The sequence below is a fragment of the Saccostrea cucullata genome, unplaced genomic scaffold, assembly GCF_032062105.1.
Source record: "Saccostrea cucullata isolate Sc308-1 unplaced genomic scaffold, CSIRO_AGI_Scuc_v1 ctg22, whole genome shotgun sequence".
NCBI lineage: Eukaryota > Metazoa > Mollusca > Bivalvia > Ostreida > Ostreidae > Saccostrea > Saccostrea cuccullata.
Genome location: NW_026936725.1, coordinates 132,918 through 144,670, shown reverse-complemented (window position 1 = coordinate 144,670; position 11,753 = coordinate 132,918). Strand labels below are relative to the sequence as shown.

Below are 11,753 nucleotides of genomic sequence, written 5' to 3'. Positions count from 1 at the left end.
ACATTTTGTGCTTTGTGAAATTGGCAAATAAAATGTGAAAAGTTACGGATCAGAAAAGCCAAGTTGGCTCAGGTGAGCTAAAAATGGCCAAGTTGCGGCTCGATGTAAACAAAGTCGTTGAAAACTGGTATGCATATGAATAACAATAGAAATAGGAGAGAACTGTTAGACCCCCGTCTCAAAAGCTAGTGTCACTCGGCATTATTTAATACTTTCAGGTAATATAATATACCAAAACCTGCTATTGAGACATTGTTGAATAACTATAAAACATAAATTTAATGAATTTTGGAATTTTATTTTGCTTAAAACATCGGGATCCAACTGTCATAGCTTAAGTACAGTCATTCTTTACTTTGACTAACGAGGAGCTGCGGCACGTTTTATTATACGATGTCTTCAAACTGGCAATGATAATCAAAGTGATTATATAATTATAGATTTTTTCAATTTTTGAGTAACAGTTTCTCCAAGATCTGTCATCAACTGTCACTGTTTGGTTAGCCTCATGCAGAGAATTTTGTGAAAAACAATGCATAGCAACAATATAACTCCATTGGAGTATGAAATGATCGTAGATTAGAGGTCAATATGACCCTTTCTTGAGAAACAGCACCTCTAAGATGCATCAACTGTCTCAAATCAATTAAGCCAGGCCTCATGCAGGCGATGTGTTAACAACACGATATATATAGAATGAAATTTTCACAAACAAATCCAAAATTAAAGGATCTTGTTTTGTATATCAACAAGATCCTTTCGTGGAAACTTTTTTTTTACTTTCATCGAAAGAAATCTTATTGCCCTGAATGTGAGGGAGACGAATAGTAAATGGCATGTTTTGACTTTGAAGGTAACCTCCCTCGGCGGCCTTTAAGGTATCCACTTCGCACAACTGAAATACGATTAATGATCAATTAGAGTATTCTTAAACCACTTCCGGTCGATCCGATGAAGAAATTAGAAGAAAGTGATAAAAATCAATTATCATGCAAATGCTTTCAAACGTTGACAAAGGCTTACTACTTTATGATCAAATGGGGCACCGTTTTAATTGGTATTGATAACAATTTAATGATATTTTCTATTCGAATAGATATCATCAATTCGAGTGATATTACCTATTCGAATTTCTTACAATAAGAAATAATGAATGCTCCCTTCCTCAAGACTACAGTGTTTAGATTTCCATTGTAGCCAAGCAAATTCGGGCTGCCCAGTTTTCCCTTGTATTTCAGTCTGAGATATTTTTAAGTACCTTATGTTATTGATCCCTTTACATTAAAATGAATCATAAATTATTCCCACCTAGGGTGCAACAGAGTAGAATACCTTTCTCTCTTTATGACGTAAAGTGGGTCATTCCTGTATGAAACAGTTATTGTGCGTTTTACGCGATTTTTTTCCATAGTGCACACGATGAAGAAATGCAATGAATATAATTTGTAATAAAACAAACTAAAACTTCTATCAGGGTGTTTAAAACTAAATGCGAAGCTATAATTCAATGTCTTAAAATTTTTTCAGTTAAAAACGAAAGTGAAAGTAAATGCGACTGGAAAACACTATAGTCCTAAAGGAACAATTGTTATTTCAGATATAATTTGAATAAGTGATGTCTCTTATTCGAATAAGTGGTATTACCTATTCAAAATAATTGGCGATTTCACTTACTTGGTTCATATATTTTAATTGGTAAATATCATCTATTCAAATAAGTGTCATCACCTACATGCATTTTAATAGAAGATATCACTTATTCAAATAGGTAATAACACCGATTCAAATAGGTCATTTCATCTATTCAGAAACTGAATAGTTGATTTCATTTGTTCAAATACGTGATATCACCCATTAAATGGGTGATATCGCCAATTGAATGAATGATATCACTTAACTGAATAGGTGATGTCACTTAATTGAAAAGGTGATATCACTTTTTGGAAGTAAATACCAAAACAATACTAGTATCCCATAGGATCAACGAACTAATATAAGACTACATACCTTCCTTCGTCATCCCGACAGATAAACATTTCTGGAATCGACAGCTCTGACACCGGTTTCTCCTCCCTTTGTCAATCATACACTTCTTATCCCCGACACAGACGTAGTTAGGACTCTTTTGAACTGTCCTCTATGAATTACAAGAAATTACAGTGTTTGATAGAAAAAAAGGAGACAAATGTTATCCTATGTAATATAACAAATCCCTCCATATGGTAAGCATAAATAAAGAAGTTGCTAAAATGTTTATGATGAGAAATTACTGAGGAATTTTTAACAGACAGACACATACCTACACAGACAGATACACACACATATAAATGTCAAACAATTTGTTATGCTTCGGACAGGGGGTTATAATTTATTAGCGGGACCAGAGCGATGTCTATTTGCTATATGAAGTATCACTGGAACTCGTGGACAGGAACACACCCCTTCCCCCGATATTATGCAGTATTTTGGAAATAATTTTAAACAAAAAACACTTGGGACGAGCTGACATTATCTGAATTGCCTTTGAGTTGAAAACTGACCTTGAAGAATCCCTTGCAACCTTCACAAGTCCTGACGCCGTAATGTTGACACTTAGCCTTGTCTCCACACACCGCACACAGCAGACTCTCGCACTGCTCAATACTGCCGTGGTCAGACACACAAAGTTTACGAGGGAGGGTGGTAGATTCTAAGCTCGTGCCTCCTTGGCTGCAACACACAAATTTATAAAAATTGTTATAAAATAAATCTTTATTTTGTCACTTATTTTCAAAAGATAACACAGAAAAGTAATATAACATGATTATAAAATAATACTAATAAATGTCAATAAGTGAAAGCATTTTTTCCTCCTTCTGGCTTTGTCCGACACATTCTGATATGAAAATAGTTCACGATATTTAATTTTTTTCATTCGTGTATGTGTGTATCACTGTTTTAAATTAACAACTAGATGGAAGTCGGTTCAAAATTTACAATGTGAAATATGCGTTTCAAATTACATTTACAAAAATTAATTTTATAAATGTTATTATTTTAATTTTTTTTAATGGACTATTTCAAAATAATTTACAAAGAAGTGAAGGTATATGGTTCATAAATTCTCATTGTGAAGAGCGTAGACCGTTTTGATTTACATAAAAGACAAAATATGTTAACGGACGAATTCGGCCCTTAATTGACATAAAAATCAGAGTACAGTTAAAACAATGCTTCTTATGAGACTAGCACTAAAATTCATTCAAACTACCAGTATATACGGAGGTTAAAGAGAGTGTTAAGGTAAAACTTTTTTTTCTCTAAATTTCATCCATTATGTGAAATCTCGTCAAATTTTAGTTTTCATTTTTTTTACTAGTACTTCTGAGAAGATAGAGAAAAAAAATGCTTATCTGAGATTTTTCTACACAAAATACGTCTAGTTTGTGTTCTGCATTTTCTAGAAATTTAAAAAATCCAAAAAAGGATAAATTTCTATTTCTTGTCCTTCCTTTAACCTGATAATAGATTAAGTTTGTATTCTGCATTTTCTAAAACAATATATACATTAAATCTGATAAAAGAATTGCAAAAAATTGTCCTTTGTTTAGCCTTTAACTTAGAATTAAATACTCGTTTCCTTGTAGGCTATACCATCTTCATATCCGAGACTTTTCAATCTCCTTAATCATATGACTGAATTTTTAGACCATTTTTGAACAGAAATGAGTTTCATAATTTTTAGAACAAGATTATCAACACATGATTGTACACTAGCCGTTTTAAAATTTTTCTCATCCCTTCGTCTTTGACCTTTTACATTTAGAAGACCTTGTGTCACAATTAATTATGACTTGTACATACAAGGGTTGTCGGAAAGGCCTGTGCACGATGTCAATCTTTGTTTTACTTCTTTTAAGAAATTTAAAACAAGCAATATTACATGTATTTGTAAAAATACTAGTTTTGTTGATATGTGTAGTTTCATTCCAGAAATCAATTTATTTTGTTTAAAATCCAACATGTTATGTAACCACGGAGCTCACTTAAACGGTAATGTAATGTCAAAAACATAGCGTCAAGAAAATGCTGTCCCTAGAATACATTTCACACAGTATAGTCTAAAACCCACTCATTCAAAACCCTGTTCTATCACTTTACAATTAATTAATTTTCAAACAATTGTTCTCGATGTTCCTTTGTCAATCGTTTACCACTTAACTGTGCTTTCACAAGAACAATAACTTTGAACCGCCCATATCTATAGCACGCCAAATTCACAAAAATGAGATAATCATAGTTTCACAATTGATAAACTAGGTTTATCGACTGTAAACTATAGTTTACAAACCGTAAACTATAGTTAACGATTCGTTAAGTATAGTTTTCATCTGTAAAACTATATTTAACGGTTGTTAACTATACTTTACGAATGTTAATTTAAGTTTATCTGTCTGTAATAAAGCGTTAACAATAGATTTTGTTGATAAACATAGATTCACGTTTGTAAACTATAGTTAAGAGTTGTTAATCATAGTTTCACAAATTGTGAAACTATATTTATCAGATCGTTAACTATAGTTAACGGTTTGTAAACTATAGTTTACAAATCGTGAAACTGTATTTATCAGATAATCTATGTTTTGCAATCGCAAATGAATGTTTTCGGTGTTAAGTATAGTTTACGGTTGTGAAACATAGATTATCGCGTTAACTATGTTTACAGATGTGAAATATAAATTAACGTTGTTAACTATAGTTTACGGCTTGTAAACTATATTTTACAACCGATAAACCTAGTTTATCGATTGTGAAACTATGATTATCTCATTTTTGTGAATTTGGCGTGCCATACATATCTTTTCATGATGTTCCCACTTTTTAAATTTTAGTTTTTGATTAGATTTTACCAGATAAACCGTTTCTTCACAAATTGTTCTCGTCCGATACAGAGTCTCTGTCACTCAAACACTGCCTGTATCATTTACACATACCTGCACGAATCGCTTATGACATTTTTTTTTTTTCATTCCTTTGACATTTGCAGAGTATATTCACGAATTTTTTCCAAGTATAAAAAAATTATATTGTTATCTGCTGCTCCATGGCGTCTTCAACGTCATTATTTTTGTTGTTTTCACAGACGACTATCTATTTTCTAAAATTGATTTGAATTCTCATCAACGAAGTAAAATATTAATAAGCCATAATTTGGAATATAAATGAATGTAATAGTTCTCAATTTAAACGTCGAGGATTTTTTTTTTTGTTTTTGCTCCATTTTGCAGGGAATATGACTGCAGACATTACTTTGTGTATTGTTTGTAAATTACTAAATTTTGTTCTGCGCCCGATCCGATTTTTACAGTCATAATTCTGGATAAGTTTGAAAGAAATCATGATATTAAGTACAATTTTACTAGTGTGAAATTTTTTTCTACCAAATTGGATAACATATGACATCAAATACAAAAAAAAGAAGATATTACAAAAGACTGCGAACTTTCCGAACAACCCTTGTATGATAGACTTGCTTGAGTTATCTTAAGAACTAAAAAACAACCTTATACGAGTATGTGTTTAGTTGTGATTGCCAAATTGTTCGATTTATATTTCCTCCTTTCTGCCTTTTATTTCGTACGAAAAAAAATCAGATTGAGTTAAAAGAGAGAAAACTTCTAACAATGAAAAATAATTTAATTCAGGTTGTAACAGACCATTTCATTTTAAAAATTCGTTTTTTTATCGTGTAACCTACAATGCCTATCCGTTCCAAGGGTTTACGTAAAAATCCACTTGACGTTACATTTGAAATTTGGATGCCTTTGAAGGAAAAAAATGAAGGAAACATTGACAGAAAAATAAATCTAAAGAAGTAAACTGTAATAGTTTATGCTTGTAAAAGACTGTTTCATCGTTTTTGAAGCTTAAAATGTAGTAACCAAGGTTATACAGTTTATAGCATATGAATTTAAAGGTACGTGATAATGAACATTTTATCTCAGTCATTTACTATTTGATGTTAATTACAGATGTGACATTTCACTACTTTCTTACTCTCCGATTGGTTGACGGGGAAACGTGAATCTCATATCGAACGCTGCCATTGGTCTATGGTTACTGATCCCAAAATCGTAGTTGTCGTGGATTCCGACATCATAGCCCTGTGAATCACACCGTGATGGCTTATCGATATATCGATTTTGCACTTTGTGAACGATGTTACCATTGCTCTCATACGGCTGGAAGTTGTCTAGATCTAAGTACTCAGCCTTTTCTGTGCCTTGATTCTTCCAGTTTCCAGATAAAATATCTGGGGCGTGTCCGAGATTTCCCCCGAACTGTTGTCGAAGAGCGTTAGGAAACACTGTATTTGAAGCCTCGTAAGGTATTTCATCAATCTTGTGTTGGAGATTCATAAACTGGGTGTTGTCGTATCCGAATATCCCAGAGCATGTTCTTTCTCGGTGCTCAAACGATGAAATGCCCTGAGAGAAGGTATTCTGATTAACATTTCCGAATGAAACTGGAAATGCATTGTTCTGCAAAGAAAATTTTGGAATAGTACAGCATTAACAATATCAATAATACTTTTTATTATACCTCTAATGATTTTTCACTACATGAGAATAAATCGATATATTTTGCTGATTTCCTGAAAATCACCATAAAAAGACTGATTCCCTGCAGAAAGGTGCGTCAGTTTGATGAACTGATACACACCTATTCGGATAACATAGTAATTTCTTGATCATATAAAAAGTACCGATAAGTTCCCAAAAAATCATGAATATTCATAATGCAGCTATATAAGGAGGCGGGGCCTAATTTAAACATGAAAAAGTAACTTGCTATTGTGACGTCATCCTTGTAGACTAATGTGCACTGAGAGCTATCGACGGATCCTGTAACTTTGTCACAGTGTAAGTTGTTTATAAAATAAACAGAGTTTCTTGCAGATACTATTTTGTATCTAATTGATTCAAATGCAAAGACCCTTTATTGAACTTATCTACATTCTAAGTAATCAATATTTCTTTTATTTCCATTTCCTTTATAACTGCAAGTGCGCCTTATATAGAATTGCAGGGGTACAAGTCAAAACGGCACCTGGTGAAAACTGCACTTAGGAAATATGCAAAACGGCACTTGAGAGTAGTCAAAACGGCACTTTAGAAAAGTCAGAACGGCACTTTTTTTATTTTGAGAATTTGATATTGTTTATACAGAAAATGGATCTTTATGTTACATTTATAGTAATAAATGTGTATATTATTATTGATAAAAAGTTTAAAAAATATTTTAGGAAAAAAATTAAACTGATTCATTTGAAAATTATTATACTTTTGTACAGGGGTTAGATTTTTAAAATGTATTTATATTTTAAATCATATATATTTATTTACTACAAAAGAGATTAAATCCCAATTATATTATTATGATCCTTTGAAATTAAAAAAATTATAGTGTTGCAAATATGTATACTACTCTGTTTTGGGGGTTGCCAGTCACAGTTGACTAATTAGAAGCCAGTTAGAGTACGTTTACTAAGAATACACTTGTAGGTTTAGGAAACAAAAGACCATTTCACACCTCCCCTTCAATAATCTGTTGATCGTCAATTTGCAATCATATACAGCTACTATTGTGTATTTCTCGACAAAATGTCAAATGGATTGTACACAAGTTAGACCTCTCGCAACTGTACATAAAATATGAGTAGCCATACAACATATAATAATATAATAAACATGTACATACAAGAACAAAACATTTGTTTTTTTATAATGAAGATATACAATGTTGATATTGTTAAAATAATTTCTACAGAATTAGATAGAAATGTGAGATAAAGTGACTCTTACTGTAAATATTTTTTTTTAAAAATCATTTACACCATTTCTTTTTTCATATTATCAACACTACACTACAAATATAATTATTCTAAATCCCACATATTGTTGTGTTATAGCTTAAAAATACTACCTTTAAAAATAGATTTAAAATAAAGCAAAATTGAAGCCACAAAAAATTCTAAAGTCAATAAATTAAAGTTTGACTTAAAAAGAACTTATGTGAAATATATATCATAACACTGTTATATACTTTTTTCTCTAAGTGCCGTTTTAACCAAGTGCCGTTTTCACTAAGTGCCGTTTTAACCAAGTGCCGTTTTGCATATTCCAGGTGCCATTTTCACTAGGTGCCGTTCTAACCATAATTCAATTGCAGCTACTGACTTTGAAAATGTCTAATTTTTGTATCGGTATAATAAAACAGTTAAGTATATAATTGAGGGAACCAGCAAGATTCCAGTTCCCCTCGGGCAAGCCTATTTCCCTTGGCTGCGCCTCGGGAAATAGAATTGGTCTTGGGGAACTGGAATTTTGCTGACTCCCTCAATGATATACATGTACTTAATTGTATAATTTCCAACGAAAGAGAGATTGATAATAATATACATGAAATTCATACGACACAAAAGTATGTAATTGAGGTTTACTTTGATATATTTTACTCCACATGAAAATTTCAACCTAGGTCAAAAGCCGAGATTATGGTTTTTCGAAGTTGAATGTTTATGTAACCGTCCACTAAACTTGGCTTTGATTTTAACGAGGCCAAGTCTAATTCGAGTGCGTATGGTTTTTATTTTCATGCAGCTATAAGTGCGATAGTACACCTTTCCAAAATATTGTGATTTTAATATATAATTAACAGTATCTGTAACACCTGTTGCTCTGAAAATGTGATTTTACGACAATTATTAGGAAAAAAGCCTGGAAAGGTTCTAACGACGTCACTGTTTTCCGATTTTGTAAGCAATGCACGACGCTAAATAATGAAACATGATTCGCTTATATTTTCGAAGACGCACATGGATATTATACTAAAAACTGAAAACAGAACATCAAAAGAAACATACTAGCAATCTAAATATTACTAATTTTTAACCAAAGAAATTATCTGCGCCGATAATTCACCTACACCAATATGTATTTATATCGCAATATGGCAATTTTACAGGTATTATTCATCGAAAAAATAAACTTTGTAATTAAGACCCAGATCAACCTACATGTAGATGGTAAACTTTTGAAATTTCACATATTTGTGACTTTTTACAATAACATTCATATACTTGACTGAAAAAGAAATCTCTAGGGCAGAAAATTAATACAAAAAATATGGGGAAAAATGTGATAATTTGGCGCTATTCCAACAAAGTCCCATAGGGTCCAATAGTAAAATGTGACAACTTTTGAGGTGCACCCCTAAGAAATCAGGGTGGTAAACATTCAATTTTTTAATCTTAAAACAATAAATATAACAGTTATGATTAATCAACGAAAAATTATCAAAATCCCAAGGGTAGAAATAATTAGACTCGGCCTCGTTAATTGTCTCATCCGAAAAAAACGCGACCTTAAAATTCTAATGTCAGGCCCAAGACAAGGGTACATTCAAAATATCATATAAGAAGATTATTTTTGTAGTTTTCATTGGCTGAAAGTACGTCACGTGATATCCCTTCTTTTGTGATATCGATGCGAAAGCGTCCGCGGAAAATAATATCGCACGACACGCCGTTCGGTTGCACTAAAGTTACGTAGTTCGTGACGTCATAATAGAAGAAGCGTTATTTTAACCATTGTGACGTAATGACAGCTAAGTCCGTTCAATAAGGACTGTGTTAGTGCATTCAATTTGAGTTTTTATTTAAGGAACGAAGCTTATTTCAACTTATGTTATACGATATAACATAACTTGGGGCAGTTTACGCTTTATAAACCGCGAAGCGGTTTATAAAAAAGGGTAAACTGCCCCAAGTTATGTTATATCGTATAACATAAGTTGAAATAAGCTTCATGCCTTATAATTAGGGAATAACTATCTTCTAATTTGGTATTTGCGACCGTTTATGCTGATTTAACGGTCGCAAACTGAGTTTTACCGGCCGACGCGTAAGCGGAGCCGGTAAAACGGATGTTTGCGACCGTTAAATCAGTATTAACGGTCGCAAATACCAAATTAGAAGATCAGTTATTTCCATTCTAATGCAATCAATATACAGCTTACTTCACTTATATTGAACTCGCTTATTTTGAAATAGAAATAAATCCCCAGTTTTTGACTCTCATATTCTTTGCATTAAAATAACGGTTGTATTGAAATCGGCTTTATTGAAATTTCGTTTACATGTATATTGATCTTGCCACTGATCAGTCCCCAAAGGTGATAATGAGTTGTTTTCATAACGGTTATAATGAAGTACACCTGGCAGCTGTCGTTACGGTTGGTGACAGAAATTATGCCTGACTGACCAGTTGATATAAAAAGGTGTGAATAATTTTAAGTTTTCACCTTATGTGTTTTCATACTGCATGCTCTTACGAAATAAAATTATTCACTGCTAAATTCTTTGTTTCCATGTATATAATACCGAAGTATTTAGGCTAAAGGCAACATAGTACCCCCACAGATCTAAATCAAAGTTCTCAGAAGTACTGAAAGCCGGGCTCATTTACAGGGTAATGAACAAGGACCGTGGTGACAGTTTAAAATCAAGTTCAGACGTTTAGAAGATATATTAAACACAAAATATCTCAATGGCATGTATAGTATTAAAAAGTTTTAAAAATTAAATAAAATATAGCTAGAAATCAAGGCTGTTAAAATATTTATCACATGTATCGTTTCGGGGTTTTATATACAAACATAAGTAAATAAACACCGATGCAGCAAGATTAATTAAGGTCAAACGACTCTGCACTGATGTGTCCTCAGCGGGGAGTTTTGCATCAAGTCATTAATGATGTTCCCTGCATTTGTGTTAGCCTGATAGTACAACCTTTATTTATAGAATATGACGCAGACAGGGATACCTGGTGAAAACATTTCGCACCTTTTGAATTGCTTTGTAAAATATTAGTCAAAGGAGCCAGGAAAAATATTAACCAATTTAATATTTTGATAAAAATATTCGATTTACTATTTCTTAAGGTGTTTGAATGAATTTTGTTTTCTCAACAGCGACTGGGCGTACGTACTATATTTTTACTCATAAACTCAATTTGGCGGTGAAGAAGCAGCATTTTCTGTTGCTCACCGTCGCAATAGCCGGGCATTGCTCTACGAGCAATGAGCCCGGCTAAAAAAACAAACTAACTTTGAAATTAACGCTGCATTTCATTTCCGGAAATATGCGTAGCATTTCCGACATTTTTTTTTATTTCATTTCCGACATTTTTTGTTTTCATTTCCGACATAATTTTGTTTTCATTTCCGGAACTTACCTGTGCAGTAATTCAATGTTTTCTAAGTGAATGAGAATGGAATTTTAAGAGTATTTATTACAAAATATTCATAACAAATAAAAAAAGTAAAATAAAAAACATCTACACATTTATCCATACATGTAGCACTACAGTAGGTGTAAATAAAAGAATTCAATGAGCATAAACCTTTTCATCACATCTAAAGTGCACTATATCAAATGACATTGACATCACCACACCTATGTCCAAGTCATTGATAGATTTACAAAACTCAGATAATGGATTTCAATGATTTATTTATGACTTTTTTTCTTTATAAAATTTTCATAAGTAAAGTATTCAGATCCGCAACTAAAAGTACTACATATGTATTTGAAAATGTCGGAAATGAAAACAAAAAAATGTCGGAAATGAAAAATAAAAAATGTCGGAAATGAAAAGTTGATAATTACCAAAAATTCCGGAAATGAAATGCAGCCGAAATCAAATACGTAA

At 32.2% G+C, this 11,753-nt stretch overlaps 1 protein-coding gene across 1 annotated transcript; it reads right to left on the bottom strand.

The window, feature by feature from the left end:
- Positions 1–447: 447 nt before the first annotated feature.
- LOC134246348 (bile acid receptor-like) lies at positions 448–11,108 on the bottom strand. The gene is made up of 5 exons (XM_062728699.1): positions 11,031–11,108; positions 6,037–6,521; positions 2,541–2,709; positions 2,008–2,137; positions 448–895 (listed from the first exon to the last, which is right to left on the bottom strand). Exons 1-5 carry the CDS (start codon positions 11,106–11,108, stop codon positions 798–800), a joined length of 960 nt encoding a protein of 319 aa, XP_062584683.1. The 3' UTR covers positions 448–797.
- Positions 11,109–11,753: the final 645 nt, after the last annotated feature.